This window comes from Diprion similis, chromosome 10, assembly GCF_021155765.1.
Source record: "Diprion similis isolate iyDipSimi1 chromosome 10, iyDipSimi1.1, whole genome shotgun sequence".
Classification (NCBI taxonomy): Eukaryota; Metazoa; Arthropoda; class Insecta; order Hymenoptera; family Diprionidae; genus Diprion; species Diprion similis.
In genome coordinates this window covers 5,551,550-5,577,301 of record NC_060114.1, presented here as the reverse complement: position 1 = coordinate 5,577,301, position 25,752 = coordinate 5,551,550, and the positions used below count along the sequence as shown (strand labels likewise).

The following is a 25,752-nucleotide window of genomic DNA, read 5'->3' as shown; positions in this document are numbered from 1 at the left end:
GTCCTGCTGCATCCGCATTGATTCATCGCTTCATTCACGGACGTCCGATTACCGCAGGGAAAAAACAGAAAAAATACCGATCCTAGACACTCAATTGTCTTCGTTGGCATAATTATTTGCCTCGTCGTATCCAGTTTTACATCCGGTCAATTTCCATGCCAGGGTTAACCAAAAGTCAACTGACTGAATGACTGCGAGTTCAGCTGTTTTTCATTCCTTCATTTTGAGGTTATGAAATTCTTGATTATTATTCTGCTCTTCTTGAGAGTTGTATTGTAAAAAACTCCAAGGTGACTATCATATTTTCGAAGTGCATATTATATTACGTTGGTTAAAACGGTTTTGAAAAATAGTTTAGTAAATTTAAAATTTATTGGAATAGTTGTCTATTATACTCTGGGTATGTGTGCATCGATTACTCGATAAACGGCCGAAAATAATAAACGACACGATAACATAATATTGTATCAAAATAGTTGTGTTGAATCCAATGAACATAATAGTTTTAATAACTACTATTTTTGCTGCTTTTACATAGTATAACTAATAACTTTATAGGACACTGTATGGAATCAGACTAACAATAGTCAATGAAAACTTAACTATCAGAGTTTGATCATTATTGAGACTACTACTAGTGGATATTTTGTTTTGTTGACGTTGTAAAATGTACAATTACTATATCCATTTTCCAGTATTCAATTAAAGTTTACAGCAAAAATCCAAAAAAGTTCTTACAAAAACGACTGTCGTCAGAAAATTGAGAATTTCGATGGTTTGGAAAACCCCTCAAAATCTGAACGATGTTTTACTCGCGACCTTCTCCTGTACAATTCGACGAACTATAGAAATTCATTGAAGATTGCAAAAAGTCATTCCTATTGAAAAAAAAATGTTCCTCAGATTAGTAATGAGTGCGAAGTTAAATTCCTGACGCACAATCTTCATTTAAAGTAAACTGTAATATAGCGTCGAGATTTTTTTTTGTGCGTTCACATGCGGAGTTCGCGTCAAGAATAATTTATTCATAGTGCATGGAACGTTGTAGTTTGGACAACGAGCTTTTTGTGTCGTTTGTTCTTTATATTTCGGAGAAATTTCTTTCTCCAGTTTTATGCGCCCATATTTACAGCATACACGTGCTTTATACAACTACAAATATATGTATGCATAAGCATACTCGTACATGTATGCGTATTTTTGTAGTAGGTGCAGTTAAGATAATCCAGTCAAGCTGCATGTACTTAGGATACGAATGCCTACTATATGTATATACACAAGTTAAGATAACCAGCAATCGCGAACGCGAACCAGGCTTCTAAAAATACATTTAATAATGATATGCAGCGTTACATCCACGCGTTGAAAGTGAAAAAAAAAAACGAAAACCCTATTTTAGGGATTTTGTTTGGAAAATTATTCATTTTTTTAAAAACATTTCATCACAATCTTTTATAATTATTCACAGATTTTTTCAAAACATTTCAACACCACGCAACGAAAGAAAGATCAAAATGCATAAACGAAGAAGAATCAATTACACAAGTTCAAAAAGAAATGAATAATTAGAATATAAACCAAGTGTAATAGAAATTTATCAACGAATGCAGTCAATACTGGTAACCGAAAAAGAAATAACGGCGGTGATATCGGGACAATTTCTCTGTCCGGATCTTATTATTATTCGGTGTTTAAATGATGTTTTTCCACTCTGAGTTTACATCCGCTTTTCTGACAAATTCTGACAAATACTAATTAGTTATACAGCTTTCTCGGTACGACCAGAGCAGCTGAGTGCTCGGAAATTGAGGCAATTTTTCCCCTTTTCGATTCCATCCGGAATCCGGATTCGGTGAGGAAACGTTGAACTCAACCCCATAATATCCCGTATTTTGATGGTTCGATCCTTAAAAAGTTCTCGACATCCTGCAATTCCTTCAAAGGGGAGAAAAAAATAAACTTTAGATCTGAACATACGGTACTTACGAGAAAGGTATGAAGAAAAATGAAAAAATTACAGACGTTTATCTCGAAGAGTGCCAAAGATATTTCGCAGCGGAAATGATGCTGTTTGAGGTTATGACAAGTTGTATATGAGGTATTCCATCCCAAGTGTGTAAACCCGTGACCCTCACCCTCTCGGATTTTTTCGATTTTTTTTTATATGATCGCATTGAGTCTAAAAGACACCCTCATATTTTTTTTAGATTTTTTCAAACATCCCTTATTTGAAAAAAAAAAAAAATTTAAAAAAAACGCCATTTTTTTTAAATCTAAAAAAATTCTCAAAAAACCGTGATAACATATAAAAATTTTCAAGCTATCACCCGTAGTGGGCAGATTTTTAAAAAATGACGTTTTTTTTTTTATATAAGGGATGTTTGAAAAAATCTAAAAAAAATATGAGGGTGTCTTTTAGACTCAATGCGATCATATAAAAAAAAATAAAAAAAATCCGAGAGGGTGAGGGTCACGGGCTTACACACTTGGGATGGAATACCTCATTTACGTGTGTAAATTTTAATACAGGATCATGAACATGACAAAATGTAGGGTGAAATTTGCCTCGGCGTGAATATTGTACGGATATAATAGAAGAGGTCAATTTACGCAAGGAGTTGCAGTTCCGCAGTGATTCAGTCGCGTTCCAGAAAGCAAGACTCACTCGCGACTAGTTGCACGTCTTTTATCGAGTCATACTGTACATGCAGTGGGTACAAGAATGACGCGGCAAACCGCATAGGTACGCCTCTTGAGTGCGTGAGTGCCTATGGAGAATAAACACGGATTATACCGTGTGTCCATGAGGAAAGTGTGCGCCTAATTGAGCAGCCGACGCAATGCCAATCGAGGCTGTCAAAAAATGTCCCTAGGAGCCTACGGCAGCTAACGGTGGGTTCCTAGGGATATTTTTTGACAGTCGTGATTGGTATTGAGTTGGCTGCTCAATCAGGCGGTAACTGTTAGAAAACTGTCGAAATCAAAAACTGATAGAAAATGTCCCTAGGAGCCTACATTTCCTAGGGACATTTTCTGACATTCGTGATTGGTATTGCATGGGCTGCTGAATCACGGGGGTAAATTTCGGCCAATAAGATTCGAACGATTTGACGCACGTGTATAAGGTGCGCACTTTCCTTACGGACACATGGTATGCACGGAGCCGAAATCACTTACCGGTGATACTCAGAAGTGAGAATGTAAGGAAAGGCTAGAAGGCCTATTTTACCTGTTTTGTATTCACTGCCAGTCTGTTTGCAGAATATAGGCGCGGTTCTTTGCGATTCAAATGATATTGTGTATTGAATGTTTAATTTTGGCCACTTTTTCCCTTGACGTTTCACATTTATTATTATTAGGTACTATTTTTTGTACGATTTTTCAGATCTGAGGCAAACAGAAAAATCGATCAATCGGGTCAGAAAAAACTGCCATTCGTGCTAATTTAATTTCATCTCACTAAAAAAGTGCTTATAATAGGAAAAAAATATTCAAACATAGAATATAAGATGCGAACACTTGATTGTATTAACAAAATCAGAGAAATCACTTTATTCTGTCATATTCACACCGGAAACTCCATGTGTTTTTTTTTCAACTGATGAGCTCAAAAAAATCTATCTTTGTCAAGTTTTGTACAGAAATTGTTTGCTCATAAAATGAGCTATTAATTTTCATTAGAATCAGACAAACTGTATGGAATTTTTGACAAAAAAATAGTAGAATAGTCCATGATTACTCCAAGCGATGTTAATAACAAGGTGTTTATGTGATTGAAATTAAATATTTTATAATCTTTTCTAAGTTAGAATATAAACTTTTCTTAATGAGATTTGAATTGACTCGCTAGAGCTACTTTTTTTCAGTCTTTGATACTCTTACGACAATATAGCGGCGTAAGTAGTAACAGCTGATCGTTTAATCTTTTGTAGTCGTTTGTCAACTCTCAGTCACCAAACACACCCATTCAAACAATAATACGACCACAATGGGTCAAGCTGATCAATTTGATGATCGAATACACGAAAAACCTTATTTCCGTGCCATTAGGTCAATCTGAAGTGTAAAATACGACAGAAAATTACGTTTATAAGTACACCCGCTTTGGTGTTGAGTATATTCGCCACCAGATGGCGTCGTCTGAATTCAAGGATTCCACAAAGCGGAAAATTAGCTCTGCAGATGACAAAGAAGCGTCGATGTACAATTGGGCAAGCGGGTACTCTAAACCGACTGCTCACAAATTTATTTTCAAGAAATCCCGCAATGTACGTTCAGGTATGGCGGAAAGGTGAATTTCTATCCTGCCATCAAACGCAGCTCATGAGAAATAAATCTCGGCATTGTCAAACTCACGAACGCGACTCGAATGCCTCTAAAGACAGCAGCTGTTAGCTCACCGCAACTTTAGAAGACAGCGGTCAACCGTGAACGTTCTCTTATTTAGAGTTCTATTCACTTTTCGATATGGGAATTAGTGCTGTATTTCACGAATCACTTGTCTGCATTGATTCATACATCGATGGTAGAATGGCAGAAATTAGCCAGATTAGAAAGAGAGAGTTTTTGGAATGTATATAAGAAACTGTGTTTGAAAAACTTACAATTAACTGAGATTCCTTGTGAATTTTTTCTAAAACAAAGTTTGATGTTTTTTTTTCTCCTTCGTCTTTGTCAAAATACGGTTGTATTGTTTCTTGTTGAAAACCTTTACTCGAAATTTCAGGCAATTTGAAAGAAAGATTTTTGAACGGAATTGAATAGGTACTTCAGCATTTCACAACATTCTTTTAGGACTCGAAACTCTTTTCAAGCTTTTTCAAAGTCACTTGAAACTATTCAAAGTTTTTCAACGTCTTTGGAATCATGAGTTGAGATTATTTGAATTTCCTTGAAATATTTCAAATTCTTTTCGAAGTAATTTGAAATATTTTTAAATCACCAAAGGTGATTTTGGATGCTTTACAGTGTTTGGATTTTAATAACTCGGAGTTTTTTCGAAACTTGTAAACTAGTTTTTTTCGTTTTGAAGTTTTTCGAAGCCTTTTCAAGTTGTTCTAATCAATTATATTCAACACTAGTTTTCAAGATCTGTTGAGTAAATTTTAGTTTTTCGATAACTTATGGAGTCCAAATTTTCAATTTTTCGAAGTCAACGAAGTCATCGTGAAGTAAAAGAATTGCTTAATTTTTAACTATATCGATTCATTTAAAATTTTCCTAACTTTCATAGCCTTTTTGAGTATTTCGCTTTTAGCGTTGCGTGATTAAACCCATATGTTCAACTTGCTTGGTCAACTAGACGTTTTGAATGTCTGGAAACCTTATTTTGGTCGCTTTTGACTTCATCCTGCATCGTTCAATTCGTCGTTAAATTGACTTCTCATCGTTTCGATGAGTAAACCTTCGACATCGCGTAAGGAGACACCAACGCAGCCCTTCAAAAAGTAAGAGCTAATTACTCGTTGCTCATGTCAGTTCACTTGACTGATTCACTCCACCTAGTATCGCGGCCTCTTTCCAACCCTGTAAAACCAAATACGGACCATTCAAGACCGGAAGTAGACGTATAAAAGCACTTCGCACACGCCATGTAACATCTAAATGCTATTTATTTTGGGAATTTTCAGTGTCGTTTTTATTGACCTGGTTCAGTATCGTTAAACAAAATTTTATCATCAATTATAATTGAAGTGCGTGTGAAAAAGTCCTGGATAAACAAAAGATATACAATTATACATAACTATAAAAAATATCTAGAGAAAACTATTACGGTCTAGTTGACAAATTAATTCACAAAAAAATGGGACAGTCGAGTAATTAACATATTCAGCTAGATGTCGATCATTTTAAGGGGTATTCTGGTTTAGAAATTTGAAAAAATCAATTTTTTTTCTTCCATATTTTCAAAGCTTAGACCTTCAAGAATAAGCCTCTAAATGGGTTTTCGGAAATTCAAATTATTTTCGGAGTTACAGTTTTTTTTTAGTGATGCGCCAACTAAGCCGGTCAGGCCGGAACGAATGTTTAAACGCGTTTTTCTTGAAACTACTTTTTTCGATACGGTTGGAAATTTGGTGGAAATGTTTTTTGTATATCCCTCTATGGTTAGAAGTGCGGATTAAACAAAAGAAGATTTGCTATTTTTTTAAAATTCGGGAAGGTCAAAAAATATGGGCACAAAAAAAGTTTCTTTCAAATCGTCGGCATTTTGTGAAAATTTTTTTTTTCTCTTCTCATGCTCTGGACTATTGAGTCGTCTTTACTAACGAGGAATTTCTTTGGATTTTTTTGTTTCGGACCATTACCAGAGTCAAAAACATGTCGACCAGGACGCGCCTTTCGTTTTGTAGCCCCCGCGTGACCATCCTGTAACTTTTTGTAATTTTGATTTTTTTTATCGATGAATTTTTTTTGTATTCTTGAAACATCATCAAAGGTCTTGTAAAAAAATGGATGGTAAAATTGTTTTTCATTTCTGTTTTATCTCACTTAGAAAAATGCCTAAAACTTAGGCCTCTAGACCAGAATACTCCCTCGATCGATTCTAGAAAATGTAAAAAATGAGCGTTTTTTTCGCGTATTTATTTATTTGCTCTATGCGTATATTTACTAGTTCTTTATGTATGTATAGGCGTATTCCGTTCGCGTTTGCCACGCCTGCTTCTTACATATGGTTCTCGGAGTGACGTCACTTCGTTCCTGCAGAGTTCAATCGCAGAGTCAACTCCCGACAATTGTCGCAATCACGAGTCTCGATTAAGACGCGCGCCACATTAATTCCTAGGGAGTTTATCAACGTTCTGAGGCCTTTCACCATCAGGCGATTGAACTTTTATGGTGAACGAAATGAATGAACTGAATTCTCACAAATATCTATGTATGTGTATGCGATTATGTACACGTGTGCTGTCTGGTCTTCCGGCTATTGGTTCACAGAATACGTTTCACAGAATCTCATTTTTTTACTCTGGATATCTTTTTGATGCAATTTACGGATGTGAAAAATACAAGGCATTGCTCTGGAAAAAGCATATATTTTTTCCAGTTTTTTAATTTGAAATTCAACTTGAAAATATACAGCGAAAAATTTTAATAGAAACTCTAACTTTTACAAAAACTTAAATTTTTTTTTATTTATTTTCAATCTAATCAATAAGACGTCGAATTTTCGTTACAAGGAAGAAAAAAGAAGAAAACATTAATGAAGAGAGAATGAAGGAAGAATGAAGGAAGAATGACAATCGGAGAAACGATGAACGGCTGTGAGAGCGTAGGATAGTTTTTACATTCTGTAATATATATATACGTATAAGTTTCAGTACTTCGGGCGTGACAAAAGATGCAAGATAAAAAAAACTGAGGCGCAAAAGGAGGAAAGAACGGGCCGTCCTATCTGCCGCAAAAGTCACCGCGTTGATCTTTCATCGCGCCGGTAGGTAACTGAATACAACCGTGCGAAATTGGCCTCTTTGTAATTCTCGGTATCCATAATCCGTGCAGGTTTGAAATCGACCGATAGATCGATGTTTCATTCGCTTATTTGTTTTCCTACACTTTTTTGTGTGTATGTGTGACTTGATCCGTTCTAAATTAGAGTCTCTCGAACAAGCTTTCAAGAAAAATTTTTCAACAGAAACGATTTCTGGATTTGGATTGTCAGCTTCAAATAACGTAGATTGGTTGAAAATCGGATAAACAGTTGAATACAGTAGAACATTGGCGGGTTGGAATCGAATTAGGAACGCTGGAATGAAACCAGCATGACTGCCGTTATCTGGCTCACTTGGAATTTTATTTTGATAACACGATCGTTTTCCGTACAAAAAATTTGACGATGACGATTTTGTCTCACAGAAAAAAATGGCAAGAATCATGATCGTGCTGTTGTGTTGCACTTTCGATGAATGTAGACCTCAAAAATCAACATTTATCCAGCGGAATCCACGAATATTTGTCTCGCCAAATATTATGTAAAAAGGTTTTCTTCTTCACTCGCGCGGTTGTTTCTCTCTAGCTTTGCTAATTCTAGGTTAGTTTCAAATCCGCCGTTGGTTCAAGACTGATCGTTGATCCATCTTATTACAGCCACTCATCTGCGGATAATGATTTTTCTAATGACAAAATTCAACCGATATAAAATAAAATGGAGACAAATAAATGTGTAAGCAAGAAAACACATTTAAGCTTAAATGGCTGCGGTTGTTTCGAAGGCGCAGTGAACCGCGTTAACGGCGGTAACACAATCGAAATAATCGACATTTTCTGTAATCGAATATGCAGTCAGTATCCCATGGCGAATGAATCTATTCGTTCGAATTTCGTTTCCTTGCAACCGCAATTTTTTTTTTGTTTTATTTTTTTTTTATTTTCAACTTTTTGTCTCTACGTGTTCATCTTTTTTCTTCCTTCTTTTTTCACTTTTACTTCATAGCGCATCCTGCTGGTATGCGTGAGGTTCCCATGGGCTCAAATATCCTTGAGTTTAAAGCGAATTACGAAATACAGTTTTTTCCCTTGAATATCGCGATTATTTTGTATGAAATTCTGTTCTCGCGAGTCTGTTACATAAATATAAATATATAAATAATTAGATTTATTGCGAAAATCTGAGTAAAAGCTTGAACGTGTTTAATGATCGTTAGTGATTTCATAACACTTGCATCGCAATTAGTGAAGGGGATCGATGCCGCAAATTAAATTTACAAAACTAATCTGAAAATCCTTGAAAATAATTATTACCGTTCGAAGAGAAATAATATCTAAACTACGTTTCAATTTGTATTGATATTGAACAGAAATTCAAGGTTGAAACGAAAAAATTAAACCCAAAATTTTATCCCAGTTTGACAAAAATTATCTAATAATGACTCCAAGTTTCTCAAACTTTCGAATACTGTGAATCAGCTTGGTAAAAATGATCTCGAAACCGTACATATGCTAACAGTTTTAAATTACTGTTTGGTAATGAAAACAAAATAAAAAAAAATTGCTGAGCAAACATGTTCCAAATTCCGCAGAGAAATTCTGAATCAACGTTTATGATTCATTTGAAGCAAATATAACATAGAAAGCAATGTATTTACTGGATTATAATCACCGTGTAAATAGACGGCTGCCTCATCTCCTGCCGCAGCGGTGATGAAAATTATATTTGACACACCTGAGGCGAAGCCTTTTTGTGTCCCAACGGGGATTCGGGCGTAGGTATTGCATCGGGTACATTTTTTGAGGCCGTCTGCAGTGACCAGTCAATTTGACTGCAGTTTCAAAGTTTATGAATGATATATAACAAATGAAAATGTAATCGAGGATTATAACCTCAAATTAGACTGTATACACGATATTTAACCCCTTCAACATGTCTGTACAAAAATTGTTTCGATAAATGAAAATGTAATCGAGGATTATAACCTCAAATTAGACTGTATACACGATATTTAACCCCTTCAACATGTTTGTACAAAAATTGTTTCGATAAATGAAAATGTAATCGAGGATTATAACCTCAAATTAGACTGTATACACGATATTTAACCCCTTCAACATGTTTGTACAAAAATTGTTTCGATAAATGAAAATGTAATCGAGGATTATAACCTCAAATTAGCGGTAGATGCTCTGAAGACCGCGTGGGTTTCTGTTTCCCACTTATGATGTGCAACTAACTTAGAATTAATATATCGTTTTTGTGCTATTTTAGCACTGAAGATGGCTGACCATGGTACTACAGTCGAAACGTTTGAATATAATAAAACAATAGTATGACCGATACAGTATGGCCAAGAGACTACATCCTTACTAGTAAAAGAAGATATGTAAAATCAGATTTCTTGTGAAATTGTACAAAAATGGATATTTTTTCGAAGTTTATTTGCTACGTTTTCAGCTAATTAAAATTCAAAAGGTTGCAGCTTCCCTTGACAAGAATGAAAATTTGACCTAAAAAAAAAGAATCCGGCAATTAGATCAGTAAAAATTTTTGTTCGTTCTAAATAACTTCGACGCGTTTTTAACGATCATATTACAGCTCACGCAGGTTTCTCAGAACTGGAAACTCATTACTATTACATTCTACACCGCTGAGAATCGCAATGATCACTGATTAGGCTGATCGAGCTCAATGAGATCTTGTTTTTCTTTGTAAATCGAGGTCTGCAACATTCTTCTAACATCGATAATAAATTGTGCAGTTGTAGTCTTCGTACTGCACAGACGAGACGCAAACGATGATCTACAAGCCCAGCAAGAGATCATCGCAACAATTCACATACCTACTATAATCCACCGTTGACAGTTACGTATTGTAGGTATATAGGTATATGTGTATACAGAGGATTGCCCAAGGCCTTGGGATCTTGGAGAAAAGAGATAATTTCTTGTAACAACTTGTTCGCCGCGATTCATCCGTGCCACTTTTACCGCACATGCGACAGACTAACGAATTAAATGTCATCCCCGGGACAAGAATTCCGCAGATTAAATTGATGCAATTAACGGTTAGTCAGGAATGAAAATTGCAATTTTGCTGCTTACAAAGGAAACTGCATAGCTCCGATTTGTGAGCTCGAATTTTGGCGAATTTTCGCACCGTCTTAACGTAAAAAAAAACAAAAAACAAAACAAACAAACAATCGAGTAAACATCTGAATAAAATGTAAAGAGAAGCAAAAAATAAACGATGGGGAGGGTGGGGCAAAGTGGGCCCCTTAAAAAAATAATGCCTTATATCAGAATAAAATGTTTTAGAGTAATTATGATTGCCGAATAATTCATATATTTAATAAATAATTCAGGTAGTTAATTTTATCCCTTGTTATTTAAAAAATTTTAAGGTGCCCATTTTGCCCACAAGTTTCTTGAGATATCAAAAAACTTTAAAGTGTCCACATTGCCCCAAAATTTTTTGAGATAACCAGACTTTTGAGGTGCCCACTTTGTCCCAAGAGCCCACTTTGCCCCCAAATTTTTTGAGACATTCAGAATTTTAAGGTGCCCAATTTGCCCCACCCTCCCCCTACATGTAACAGACTAAAACTTAATCCTGTCGGGACATTGAGGGGCTTCTATCGACAGTCAACTATCGATATGTTCGACACGTTGATTCATGCGATTTGATCTGAATAGGTCTCACTTTGCGCGATAAATATAATAATAATAATACTGAATAACTCAGTAGTCTTTTATGTACGATCTTATAATTATACAAATTTTCGAAAAAGAAATAATTCTAAAAAAAAAAATAAACGTCAAAACTGTCAAAACTTAAGCACTGTGTCAGACGTTTGAGTAAATTAAATTCTTGTACATGAGAAGTTTCTTTTTTTAAATATTCTTTTTCCCTATTAAACCTTAATATTCTGTCTTGCAAATCATGGGTAGGTACTGAATTGAGAAAAGGAGTAATAAACGAAGATTAAATCTGGCGGAATGGAAATTTTACTAACCAAGTATCGTAGACAACGTTTATGTGTTTTGTGTATTTTAGAACAACTTCCAACCTCAATCGAATTTCGAAATAATTTTTTCACCCTTTTAAGCAAGCCTCATAAAAATTCGCCTTTTTCTTCATTTACCGAATCCCTACAACTAAATCAGTTCCGAATATTTATAAAAAAAGATGAGCTTGTACAATAAAACGATTCCAGCTTTCCTTGCAACCGAGAATCCATGCCAGTGAGCACTAAAGTTTCCAACAACATATTCCTCTTATTTTTCTTAATTTTATCATTTTTATCTCATCATTCTTCAAATCGCGGACAATTTAACGTTCTTTCTGATCTGCAATATCAATACTGCAACCAATTGTAAGATAACGCTGTCGAGTAGGTATAAATTTGAATATATCAACAATCAACACTACCTAATAATTGATAATTAACCATCGCAAAATTATCATTATTATTGTTTTTTCTTATTATCAACACTTATGTAATCAAATACACGAAAATCAAGATTTTTTGGATTCTAAAAAAACAAACGAAGGAAATACTAATCATTGTCACTGTTACACAAATTCAGTAGGTGCACTTTACATTTGTGTTATTTGTTACGTTTCTCTTAGTCAATATGACACACATTTTTGTGATTTTGACATTTGAATTGTCATATCAACATTTAATTTGTAATTTTCAGTTATTTTCCAGCTAGTAATGCGTTAGAAAATGGTTAAATCAATCCAAAAATTTTTGTGATCCTGTAGGGACAATTTTTTCTAACCGTGTAAGTAAAATCAAGAGTAGCGATGTTGGTCCTGGACACCACATGTATTGTAACGTGGCATTTTAGAATGGCCCGTCGTGTCACAAGGGCACACATCCGAAGGAAACTCCCGGAACTCGATAGAAAATAGGCAATAGAATAATAACTACTAGTAACTATTATTCTTTCTTTGTAAATTCTGCAACTCCGCGCTTCGGTGCAAGCAAACAAGATGCCACAACGACGATCCCGACCACCGAGAGACCAACAACTACCGATGACATCCGTTTTCCGTTCTCGATGACTTCATCTACCGACTATCCAATGTAGGTACTACCGTCCAACGGAACCTCTCGTACCACTTCAGCTGCCGGTGTACAAAGGATGTATATTTCTCGAGGTGTCGTCTGCTACGCAAGTTCAATTGCTAGTAGCAGACGGCACCGGTGACCTTGAATTGGTGAGAATCCACCTCCCTATGCGTGTACAATTCTCCCGACAACCGATTCACCGCTTCTCCAAGAGAAGCCAGCCGCCCCTTTAAGTTTGTTACCGTTGTCGAGACATCTTCGAGAACCGATGCTGACTTCCTGTAGAGGCATGGAAGGACCACTATCAATGTGAGTCATTGTTGCAATGACTCTGAGGTGCACTAACAATAAGACATCGTGTGACTGCATGATCCCCTTGATAGCTATATCGTGAGCAGATGGCCACTGCTTATAGGACGAAATGGATGGAAGTAAAGACTGAATTGCTGTAAACCGGCAACTTTGGCCTGGAGACGTCCTACGTACATGCTTCTGTCAAAGGGCCCCCAACGATAGGCAACCTGGACGGTAAGGTGCAGCGACTGGACACTTGTAGGATATCGTGTCAACGACAAAGTCGCGGGCTGCGCATAAAGTACCTGTCATTGACCGGTAGTTAAGTCTTGGAAAACGCGTGACGTAATCGTAACCAATATTCGCCACAAGAGGGATGACCCAATTATGTAGTTCAATCAAAGTGGGTCTGAATAAAAAATATTCGACTCGTGGTTGCATTTTGGATTACAGGGGTTGCCGACCCTCACGAACTCAAATCTGAAGTAATTTTTGAGCTGCATAGTCGGAGTTTCGAGAAAATAGCCAGATTTGATGTTTTTTGTAATTGCCTGAAAAACTGCTGTGGATAGATGAAAAATGACTTGATCATCGTGTAGAGCGGAAGATTCTACATTGAATTATGTTTTCACATGTCGGAAACGAAGTCGGATTAACAAATTAAGAAAAAAGAAATTTTACTTATTGACGGTATCTGGGGAATTTTGGTGAAATAATTTCTTTTTTTCTTAAGTTGTTAAGTCAAAATATCGTTGAAGATGACGAAAATTTCCTACAAATATATATATATATATATATATATATATTACTCCTTACGATACACCAATCCGTTGTTGCTTAATAAAATTCCAGAAGTACAGAAAAAAAAATAATAATAATTCTTGTGTCACTTAAACGGAAAATGGCAAATAGGCATCTTTTAATATTAATATTAAGAATTCAAAATTTTACAGAATTTTGTTTTTTGTCCACCATCTTCAACGATACTTTCACGGTGATTTAAAAAAAAAAATAGTCATTTTTTTTGCCCATCCTAATATATACCTATATATATATATATAATTATATATATATAATATATACATGTATATACACACCTAAATTATTGCCTTATACCTAAAATTTCCCCTCACACAACGTGACCAACAGGCACATACCTCCTCCCCTCTCCATCAAAGGAAGTTCAATTGTGTATGTAGATTTTATGGGTACGCGTACACCGCGAGTAAGAGAATAAAGGCGCCACACAGAGACAGAAGACTCGCGGAGTAACACTCCAGCCCCTGAAGCACGGCAACACTGATTGTGAGTGGCGTGACGGGCGAGCAGCGTCGTTAAACGTCTCAGGATCATGAACGTAACAGTCGGTTGGCGTCGGGAGCGCCGAGAGGACGTCACTCTTTGAAACGCGCGGTGGAATCAAAGCTGTAATTCTAACCTGTAAACGTGTATTAAATGAGATGAGTCGGAGCGGCGATCCGCCATTCCGGAAATGAAGCGCCCATCGGCGGTGAATCGCCAAATTTATAGAGAACGGCGCCACCGCGGTTGTTAAGAATTTGAAAATTCGAACGTGATTATATCTTCATCTTCCGTTAAACTCGGAACGCGAATCTTTTTTTCGGTAACAAACGACGAACGGACGAAAAGTGGCGGAAAACAATCTGGATTCAAATTTGAATCTGAAAGTGAGTTCGAAACTCCCGCGCAAAGTTTATTTCTCCACCGCGGTTAGTTTGAAGTGTATTATTGTTTTTTATGTATACGAAACTTTCGATCGTCGTACAGATTGTTTTATTATACATAATTTATAAAGTGTCATCGTGCAATCATCGGATTATAACAATATACTTTTGTGTTTCTGTTTACTGATGCGGTCTGTGTATGGGTGTCTTGTTTTTTTGTTTTTTTTTCTGTCGCGCTAATTATTTCTGTCACAGCCAAAAAGTACATTCAATAATATGTGTGCTCGTGTTAATTCTGTGTCAATATTAATTGTAAGTAGAATTAAACTGTACAGTAACGGTCTGTTGATTTTAAATCCTGCAGTTCTCTCGACTCGTTCAAGTTCCGAGGTAATCTAGAGTGCTTTTTTCTTTCATTTCGTTTATAAAAAAAGTTTTTGTGTCGTGGTTTCTCGTTTTGTTTTGAAACGTGACGATGTCATCTGGAGCAGGACGTGACCCGAGCGTTGACGTTCGATTGAAGGTTCGTTCCAAGTTTTTAACTAGACACACACTTATATATAACTATGGACATAGAACGTACATAAGCAATATATATGTTGTGTATATATATATATATATATATATATATATATATATAAGCTGTAACCCAATTGTGGACGCTGAAGTTCGAAGGGGTCTGGAAGCTGGTGATTTTCCACTGATTATTAGATTTTTTTATAGTCGAAATTGCGTTCGAACGTCAATTATCAAGGTTCAATCAAAGTTTGCATTTTTTTCAAATTTCCTTCTACTTCGTTTGAAGTCCTGTTTCTCCTTTCGTTTTTTTTTTTATTTTTTACATTTATTTATTTATTTATTTATTTTTTGAACGTGTTCAAAAAGTCTTGTGTTGAAAAACAAAAAACTTTCAAAATTATAGACATTTTCGTAAATATCGATGTTCGAAAGAAAATTTATTTGACACATTGGCTTGATTGAAGAAAGAACTGTAGAGATATAAAAAATCTACGTTAATGAAAATCCATTCGATGCATAATTTTGCGAGTAACATGGAGAGATGAATGAAAATATTCTAAGTATGAAAATTGCGACAAAAAGTTCACGAATTTTTCCCTCCCCATTATTTTGTACCGGTATTTCTAATATTATATTATAACATACCTTGTACGGTTGATTAAACACCGAATCATTTTCCCACGGTCACTTGCATCTCGTTGGTAAAAAATTACAAGTCTCATCTGCCATCACGGTAACTCTGCATTGTAACAGTTCGCATGAAAAAAAGAAGCGAATCCGAGCATAAATTTCTTGCTTTCGTCCTAGTTTTTCCCGCTTTGATTTACACACTGGTAGAAGAAAAAAGAGAAACAGAAACAGAGAGGAAAAGGAAAGACAGAATAATCACTCCTTTTTTTTTTATTTGCTTTCTTTTTTTTTTCTACCTGACAATCGAATAAATAAACTGGGAAATGGCGTATAAATTCAGTGTGTAATACCGAATGGGACAAGAGAGGAATTGTGTATTCACACAACCGATCACCTGTAAAAAAATCCAACAATGATAGGTTGATATAGATGCTCAATGAAACTTCCCGCCGCTGTTGGTAATGTAATGCTGGATGATCAGGTTTCATCATGCCTCGATGATCACCGCACAATGTGTACAATTTCACCCACACGAACGCATCGATCTTGACGATCGATGCTCGATATATTTTGGTTTAAATTTTGAACACTGCAACAGTTGACGCGAATTTTATATGTACTATAAAAATCCATTTTATTCTACAGCAATTTTACGAAATGTAGAGGAAACGTTTGATTGAAATATCAGAGGCTTGCAATCATTTTTTTTCATCTCCTTAAATCAATCTGTCGGTAAATTTCGAAGAAAGGAAACACTGGAACGGAGTGAAAGCTCAGCGATGAAATTCTATTCGCCATTTTGAAATTGAATATGTTCTTCACCTTTCACGGGTATAGAAATAAATCGCGTGAAATTCATTATACGAAAATTGTGTGAACGAAATAGAAAGTTTTTTTTTATATCTATGTTTGAATCTAATTCTAAGGTGTGTAAATTAGGATGTACATTAATTTGGCGAAAATGAAATTAACAATATAATAATTGTGTGTTGATACACGGGAAATGAATGTTCTAACAAAATTTAATGAAATCTCTTTGAAACGTCGAGTAATTTTAATTATCGTGTCAATCAAGCATTATTCATATTATACTTATACATTAGGATGGCCCTTAATATTGATAAAAAAAATGTTTTTTTTCTCTCACCCTTTAAATTGACTTGAAATACTAAAAAATTATTTTTAAACGTGAAATCCGATCTTCATTTTAATATTAATCAGTGCCCCAAAAGCCCTTTCAAGGAGTTAAAATCAATTAGGAGTGATTATCAAGGTAAAAAAATTTGAAAAAATAAGTTTTACACAGTTTTCCTGCCACAGTCAATGGCGTTATCCGTATTTCGACAGCATTACTTTTTTTTCACATGAAATAGATACGAGACAATCGAAAAATAATCGGATCAAAAAATCACAATGCTAGATCGGCAATAATTATGTTCAGAGATGTTACATTGATTTTCAGCTCATTTTTGTACAAATTTCACCTTTTTTGACGTTAAAAAAGTTTCCTTAAAACATTCCTTATTTCTGCTTCTTAAATTATAATCAAATAATCTCTCATTTTATCCAATTAAAAACGATTATTTTATACTGAATATTGTAAATTAATTGCAATAAATTTTCAAAGGATTTTTATTGACGTAACAAAAGATTTACATTCTTTTAAAACTATTTCTTCATTTAATTGTATATCAAAACTTACATAAATTGATAATAAACGAAAAAATATCAAAAATATTTAAATTTTCGTTTATATTTTTTTAGCAATATGCATGAGCCAAATTTAATTACAATGGATATCGAATTTAAGCACAATCAAAATGGTGCAAGAAATTTCTTTTTATTATTCCGAATGTAACGGTACTCAATTTTCTCACTCATTCATGCCTACCGATCCATTTTTTAGTCGGCTATCGTGACCCCACCTGTCGTTTATCGACTTTCCTACGGTCATTCAACGATCTTCCAACGATCTTGTAGCCGCTCGATCGTTAACGTCGATTTAGTCGCGTCCCGCTTTTTCTTGTTCTCCGTTTTCGCTCCTCTCTTTAATTTATTATTATTCAATTTTTTCATTTTGTGTACCTGAACTACGACTAACCGGAAGTAAATTTTTTCATACAATGAGTGTATCTTCGTCAACATTTTGACTTCTGTAGTACGATCGAAAAACAAGATTTTTTTTTCCAAATCCAAATGTTTCTTTTTTTCGCTACAGGCTCATTTTTTTCTCTTAAAAAACAACAACAACAGTAACAACAACAACAACAATAAACAAAAAAACTTTTTTTCTTCAAAATTATTCTGTAATCATCGTTTTTTAAATATCTCTGTACAATTTTGTATGAATGGTTTCATTTTTTTGGCGATTTAAAATTTTTTGGCTGATGAATTCTGAACCAAATTTATATACAATAAATCAGTTCTGAATATTTATTCATTAAAAATTTAAAAGATCATTACCGAAGATCTAGAAGACGTACAAAAATTATGGTAATAAATTAGAAGCTCATATAAGTATCAAATTCTATGTGAAATTGTCGATAATATTTAGCAATCATCGGATTTTCAAATAAACATTCGCTAATTTTTCAGCATTTTTAACCAAAAACAGAGCTAGTCTTGACACCAAATAGTGTCGAAATCAGTATTAAATGGTATAATCTCTCATCGAATATTTTCGGTGTTGCAATTAAAACAGCTTTTCTATAACAGTATAGGAAAAATCAAAATTATGCAAAAACAAAAAAAAAAAAGTTCGATTTGAGGCAATTTATCTGTAATTTCTAATTTGTGAAATGTTTAGGTGAATGATATGATGGTGAAGTGCTGCATGTTTAGGAAAAATCGTTACTTTGCACCCATAGGAATATCTGATATTTAGTAAACCATGATAAATGAAACATATTATTATTTTGAAAGGCCAATTCTTTCAAAGGAATTCTAAAATCGTGCAACGATGATTATTCGTTAGTTACGTTAACGTTACTAACTTCAGCCTCATTGAATGATCCAGCCTAGATTCACAGGAAATGTTTATCCCATTTGAAGTGTAAAAAACATTTCGAGAAAAAACGGAACTATACGTGGTACATAGCAGAAAAAATATACAAGCAAATGGATGTCTTGAATGATCCTGTAGGATTCTTGACTCAAGTTGAGAATCTAAAACTCGAATTTCTTGCTTTCAGATGGAGAACCGCGGATTTGAAGAAGACTTTGGAAAATCGATGGATGATTCCTTGTCGAAGGTGACAGATTATAATGGGAAAATTCTGCGTGGAGAATCATCACCGAGGAATATACGGGACAAGGAAGAGGACTTGCCGCACGTCTACGAGGATATAATTCCCGGTCCAATGTTCCTGGAAGAAGAAGAAGAAGACGAAGACGAAGACAAAGAAGAAGAAGAAGAAATCGGGTCGTTCTGCAAGGACAATCCGGGTTTCTCAGCGGTCCCTGAGAGCCTGGGAAGCGTCTGGAAAGCTGGAACCTTGGGGAAATCGGAGGGCGGCGTGTCGAATCCGGGCGACGTGATCTCAAGGCTCCAGCGAACCCTGACGATGCCTTTGAAGCGGCTCCCAGAGGGTCGGAATCGCGATGTAAGCCGATCGGTGCGCGTGACCGGAAGCGAGAAGGAACCGGAAGTTGGCCAGGCGCGACACCGGCGAAAAAAGAAGGACTGTAAGCGCTGCAAGAGCCGCGGGACCGAGTCGAAGCTCCACGCGAGGACGGAGCCGATCCTCGCGCCGCCTACCGGAAGGCTGCCGAACTTCCAATCGGCAACCGGAAGTCCGCAAACGGTCTTCGCACCGACGAACAATTGCGCGGTTTGGCACCTGAACCCCGTTAAGCCACTTAATTACGACAAGAACGAGATTCAAGACAGACTTGGCGGCCATGTTGAAAGCTCACCCGATCACACGGACTTCAAGGCGCTCATTAACACGCCACAAAAAAATCGACCCACTATGAAAGTCAACTCAATCTACTCCCAGGATCATTGGGCAGCTAAGGAGGCTCCGATTTTTTTTACCGATATCAAGGAACACGAGCATTTTCAGGTTCGTACTTTCCTGTAAATTACTGGTTGTCTGCATTTTTGTTTCTTCCTTTTTTGTTTTTGTTTTTATCTTTGATCGGCAGAATCATCACTTAGAAAAAATATCCATTCGAATAAAAAATTTATAGGCATGTATTAGAAAATTTTTATTGCTTGAAACAAAAATTTATTAGGCTGAAATAAATTTCAAACGGATCAAATTAAATGTTCTTCTTGTCTTGTTTCTTCTTCTTACTTCAAGTCAATTATTATTCAATAGATTCATATTTGATCAAAAATCTATCTGTTTCAAACAGATTTGAGGGAAAAATTTTTCCAGTTTTTAAAAGGATTGACGTGTTTCCGGAAAAATTCTCAGTTTTTCAATAAAAATTTTATAATTGGGTATTATATGCGCAGAAGAAACTAATACATAGTAAATTTTTTGTATGTGTCTGTAATCGTGGGAAACACCATGGAATTTCACTGTTAATTAATCCACATGGGTGGTGTTAGGTTTCTTATTTTCAATCAGCGCTATTTTTTTCAATCTTTGTTTAATCGACAAAATAGAAAACGTGATCTCGTTGATTTTTTTCTTTCTCTGCTTCGATAAACTTCTTTTATGCAAAGACTCTATTGAATTTAAGAATTAATTATTATATTACTGGGTACTCCAGATGAATGTTTACATTTTTGTAAGGAAAACTTTTTAAAAAAAGACGTTAAAAATTTTTTATCAGGACAGGTCTCCTAATTTTTCATAAAAATGAATTTCTAACCTAATTTTGGAAAAGTAACTCTCAGTCGTTAGAAAAGAGGGTCAAGAGAAAAAAAAAGCAAAATGATGGATCAACATAGTAACGAATTCCATATTGTAAAAATAATTTTAAGCGTCTCCGTAGATTCACCGTAATTTTCAACACTGTTTCAAAGATTCGAATAATACGTCTATCATGTGAAAGTTGAACAATTCAGGCTGGATCCTCTATATTTTTTTCTAATTCTCACAAATTTCCCATGATAAAAAAAATAGATCGTTTCACGTGACTGTTATTCTCGCAATACAGTGAAAAATACGTTCGGAGACTAGATGAGTGAAGATATCAAAGTGCTGCTTGATTAGTTCGAATCTATTGTTAAAAAAATTCAACTTGCTATTAGAGACAGAGATAAAAAACGAAGGTTTTAAGGTGCGCATCCCGTGTACGGAATACAACAGCATAGACTTTCTCCCATTGTAAACACTGATTGTGAGGTTTATTGTCGTTTCTTTAAGCTTCATTTCCACCGACACATATAGATATACACTGTTCGAAGTTTGGTCTCGGAACGGAAAATTTCACACAAGACTTTTTAATGTCCATATCCGATCTCTTCCATTTTCTCGACTAGCATTTTTCTTTTGTTTCTTTACTGCACCTTTTGACGAATCTGACATTAGATTGTGAAAATGCAAATAATTTTAGGCAGCCATATTGAATCCGCCATCTTGGATGAAGAATTTTTTAAATCTAATGTCAGATTCGTCGCCGAAAACCACGTGGTACTAATTTTCGAGAAAAAAATTTGAAAAGTCTCTCTTTTTGTTTGTAATTGTTCGTTTATAAACATTTGTGTTTGCTGGAAGTTTTTTCTATATCCCGTAACATCTTAGCTATTAACTACCAATTAGCTTAGCTGCCAATTTTCAATTTTGGACATTCTAAGTTCAAGAGGAACGTCGATTATTATAGTGAAAAATCGATTCCCTTAAATTCAAAACTGGATCAGAACTTATGTTTAATACTTTAAATTCAAACTGTCAACACTTGTTTACCTAATAAATATGTGGAGCATGAGAAGCTGTGTGAGTAAAATAATTTTCATGCAGCAATTTTCCATGAAATGATTAATGAATTTCACAGTATTTGAAAATTCTTAAAAATATCTAACATACAAATTCGTGTTTCCCTGATTTTACATACTTTCATGTCTACTACAACAGCACAGTTATAGTTCATCTATTCTTTTTAGTCACGGTATACGTCACAGAAAGTGACTTCATATCGAAATTAACTTTTTTTGTGAAATCAATTTCAGTCGTCGGCATGACCACCATGAGTACATGGCTTTTCGGTAAACTGCGACACATGATAAAGCAAATAATTCAATTATCAAATTTCTAATTAATAAATTCGCATCTAAAAAAAAAATGCCTTTGACACCGATTATATGTATTCAGGAGTCAAGCCTAACATTTTAAGCACAATACTGAGAATTTCAGAATAGGATTTAACCGGGAAATAATTTAAACTTGAGGGGGAGGGGGGGGGGGGGGGTTAAGTGCAAATTTCGATTTTCGGGAATATCCCCCCATTACGTTTGCTGCCATCTTGATTTAGAGAGGGATTTTTTTGTTTTTCGAATAATCTGCTTATTTTCAACTTTAGAGTGAAAATCATAATATTCAAAATTGTAGCAAATGTATTTCACCACGTGTTTGGTGGTTATAATTTTTACCCTAGGATCAATATTTATAGAGTTGAGACTGCAAATAGGGGTAAAAAAAAACGTCTTTTTCAATTTTCTCGTTTATTATCAAGTTTATGGTAAAAAAGGAAAGGAATAATCAGATGGGAAATTTTGTTTCCTTTAATTTTGGTCATTACTATTTTTACCCTGGGATCAATATTTTGCGACTTATACGTGATTCAGGGGTGGACTTTCTTTCAGTTATTTCGTTTATTATCCAGTTTATCGTAAAAATCGTAACAATCAGTATGAAAGGAAATAAAATCTTCTACTTGGTTACTTATTACCATTTTTACGATAAATATGATAATAAATTAAATAACTGAAAAAAGTCCACCCCTGAATCAAGTATAAGTCGGAAAATGTTGATCCCAGGGTAAAAAATGCAATAACCAAAATTAAAGGAAATAAAATTCCCTGTCTGATTGCTTCTTACCATTTTCACCATAAACTTAATGATAAAAGAGATAATCGGAAAAAACGTTTTTTTTAACCCCTGTTTACAGCCTCACGCTATAAATATCGATCCTAGCCTAAAAATTATCACCCCAAAACATGTGGGGGATTGCATTTGCCATAACTTTGGATATTATGATTTTCACTCTAAAGTTGAAAATAAGCGCGTTATTCGAAAAACAAAAATCCCCTTTAAATCAAAATGACGGCAACCGCAATGGGGGGATTTTCCCGAAAATCGAGATTTACGCTACTAGCACCCCCCCCCCCCCCTCCCCAAGTTGAAAAAAAAAAAAAATCACTTCCCTCAATTATTCCCCGGTTCGATCCTTTTTAGACCTATCTCGTCTGGACTACATACCAACTCTGACACCCGAGACACGTTATACTCGAAAACCGCGCGGCGTGCGAGAATCGAACAGCTGTGCTTGGTGGCTGAGGCCAACGGTTCAAAATTAGTTCGGCGATTCGGCGATGCGTGGCGCTCGGCGACGGTCTTTCTCGCGTTAAGAATAAGGCGGTTCTCCTTCTTAACCCGGCGCCTTACGGGCTTAAGCATACTTACCTGGCGCAGAGGACACCGTGATCAATAAGGCGGTTCCTCCAAGACGAGGCTCTTCCATTGCACTTCGGTCGAGCTGAACCTTGCGAATACCCCTAATGTGGGTATCTCGGGCGTATTATTTTTGGTAGTAGGGACTGCGTACGCGCTGTCCCTTCATATTTCGAATCGAAACATAACTACGAATCCATATCAGTGGAGAAAGGCATCTCCTGACGTCATTATCGCTGACATTTGCTGACCATACTAGCTAAGTGTCTAGATAATTTAGTGACAAGTTCTAACTTTTGGGGTTTCTCAAATTGATTCAAAGTTGTCTGATGTAAAACCACCACCGAGTTTCTATTATCCACACGCAAAAACGCGACAGCTGTCAGTCAAGCTTTCCGTTGTTATTAGATAGATTTTTTTTCGATCAGATGACGCATTGCAAAGTGACAATCGCAATAGTAGGAGACATATACCACCCGAGCTTGGGTCATTTGGTTGAAGTTGGAATGACACCGGAAGAGTAATTTCGTAAAGAAATTGAGAGAATAATGGACGAAAATCAAAGTCTTCCATGAAGATTTCCTTCAAATCGTCACATGAGTTTTCTTGAGATGTACTTACACGTACACCTACATGTAATCAACTTTTAAATTTAAAGTGCCGCGAAAAAAGTTTTTCCTCTCTTTACTCTAAAATCAGCCTGCTGAATTTGCAATCTCATATATTCAAATCACGACACAAGAAATGGCGGTTCTGTTTTTAATTACCGAATTGTCGTTCCGTTTTCTTTTTGTTTACAAATTGCTGACTTAATAAACTTTCAATTTCAGTTTCATACATTTGGGACTCGAAAATTCGAACTGTGATGGTATCGAAGTAAAAAACTTGATCCGAATGTGAGGAACTTTTATAAGAATTTGAAACTATTCGAAATTGATATCGATTGATTTTTCAAATGTTCCCAGTCGTAGAAAGCGCTTCTGGTATGATTTCTCTGCATATTTTCCGCCGATAACTCGGTATTTCATTGCAGAGTTCTCGCAATCAGCAGAGAATCAAAGAATAAATAAATAAATAGCAATGCCCCGGGTTGGGATTTCTTACGTTTTTATTCCTCTATAATTTCTGGAATGATGCAACGGTTTGGAACTGAAATAATTGTTTGGCTGGCAAGTGCACTGATATTACTTAACGCTCTAATTCCGAGACAAATTAGTGATCCCAGGAAAATTGCGGTTCGTGAGGTTTCAGCAATAGTTAGTACGAAAAAAATCTATCATAACGTTCTACTTGGCGCTATCTTTCAATTCTCCCACGCGACAGTTTCTTGTGTCTAAAATTGGTTTTTCGCCGCGTAAACATAGTTTTCCCCCTTCATGTTTATGAATGACGCGTTACACGCTGTTACCTAGATGTCTGTTTATCTACAATTTGATGTATTATACATATATACGTATATATTTACGCATGAATGTAGAAGGCGTGCGCCGTGATGAGTTGTTCCTTCATTTTGACATATATTTTAAACCTGGTTTTCGACCTCATTCGTCATTTTGAATGCATATGAGAAAACTGTTGAGATTATAGTGGAGAAGGGTAAATATATATTTTCAGAGGAATTTATACGCAAACCTCCGTATTAATATACGATGGGGTGAATTATTCTGAACACTCATCGCTCAAATTTTTACAATAATGTAAAAGCTAACGTGTATACAAAAATATCGTAAATCAAATTTTACAAATAGTCCAAAATTATTATTATATATTCAACTACAGTCGTAGGAATGTATTTGAACATCAACTTATTTTCATTTCGTCTATCAAGCAACTGCTTTTCTTCTCAAATCAATTAATCATCTGCACTAATCGTATGGGTTTTTTTTTTTTTTTTTTTTTGTAAAAATTCATTTCGATAGATTCGATTCAAAATTAGATGAGAGATGTTAGAAAGAATGTATTGCTCTATTTTTTCATCGAATGAATTATGATTCGAAGCGAAAATACAATTCTCGAAATATTGTTTGAAAATTGAATATCGCCAGGGAATAAGAATGAGAGAAGACTATGAAAGAATTGCGAAAAAATTCACAGCATAGAACAATTACTCGATTTAAAAATTTTTTGGTCGTTTATTTATTAATTTTTTTTTTCTAGTTTTTTTAATTAGTGGAATTCTCACCGCATGGCGAAAGATGTTGTAAATTTTTCAAAGTACGATGAAGAAATGCACCGACACACAAACTTCCTGCCATAATTTGTCCAAACAGACTTGAGAAGTTGAAACCACAACGTTTTGACGCAGAAATAGATTGTGAAACTAACTTGTGGCGACGCCGACGACGCCGATGCCGATTCTGAATGCCCGACTATATAACCTCTGCCACCTGGCAACCATACGTTTAACGCGACTAACCAACGAAAATAATAACATCGCTATAGACACTGTATAGAGCTCTCAAAGTCACCCAGTGCATAATTTATCCCCTGCCGTCCGAGCCTTGATCGGTTCTCTTTTTTCACCTCTGATTTCTGTTTTTTTTTTCC

At 35.4% G+C, this 25,752-nt stretch overlaps 1 protein-coding gene, 1 long non-coding RNA gene and 1 other non-coding gene across 3 annotated transcripts in view; 2 read left to right on the top strand and 1 right to left on the bottom strand.

The window, feature by feature from the left end:
* Positions 1–188: 188 nt before the first annotated feature.
* Positions 189–23,352, bottom strand: LOC124411969. Its single transcript, XR_006929724.1, has 3 exons — positions 23,232–23,352; positions 6,903–6,913; positions 189–203 (listed from the first exon to the last, which is right to left on the bottom strand). It is a non-coding gene; the product is annotated as an uncharacterized LOC124411969 (long non-coding RNA).
* Positions 14,747–25,752, top strand: part of LOC124411968 — a 25,301-nt gene continuing 14,295 nt past the window's right edge. Inside the window, exons 1-2 of the mRNA XM_046891558.1 lie at positions 14,747–15,014; positions 18,832–19,704. Of these exons, the coding sequence (XP_046747514.1) occupies positions 14,967–15,014; positions 18,832–19,704 (921 nt within the window). The 5' untranslated portion in view covers positions 14,747–14,966. The remainder of the gene's footprint in view (positions 15,015–18,831; positions 19,705–25,752) is intronic.
* Positions 23,210–23,371, top strand: LOC124412028. The gene has a single exon (XR_006929752.1). It is a non-coding gene; the product is annotated as a U1 spliceosomal RNA (small nuclear RNA).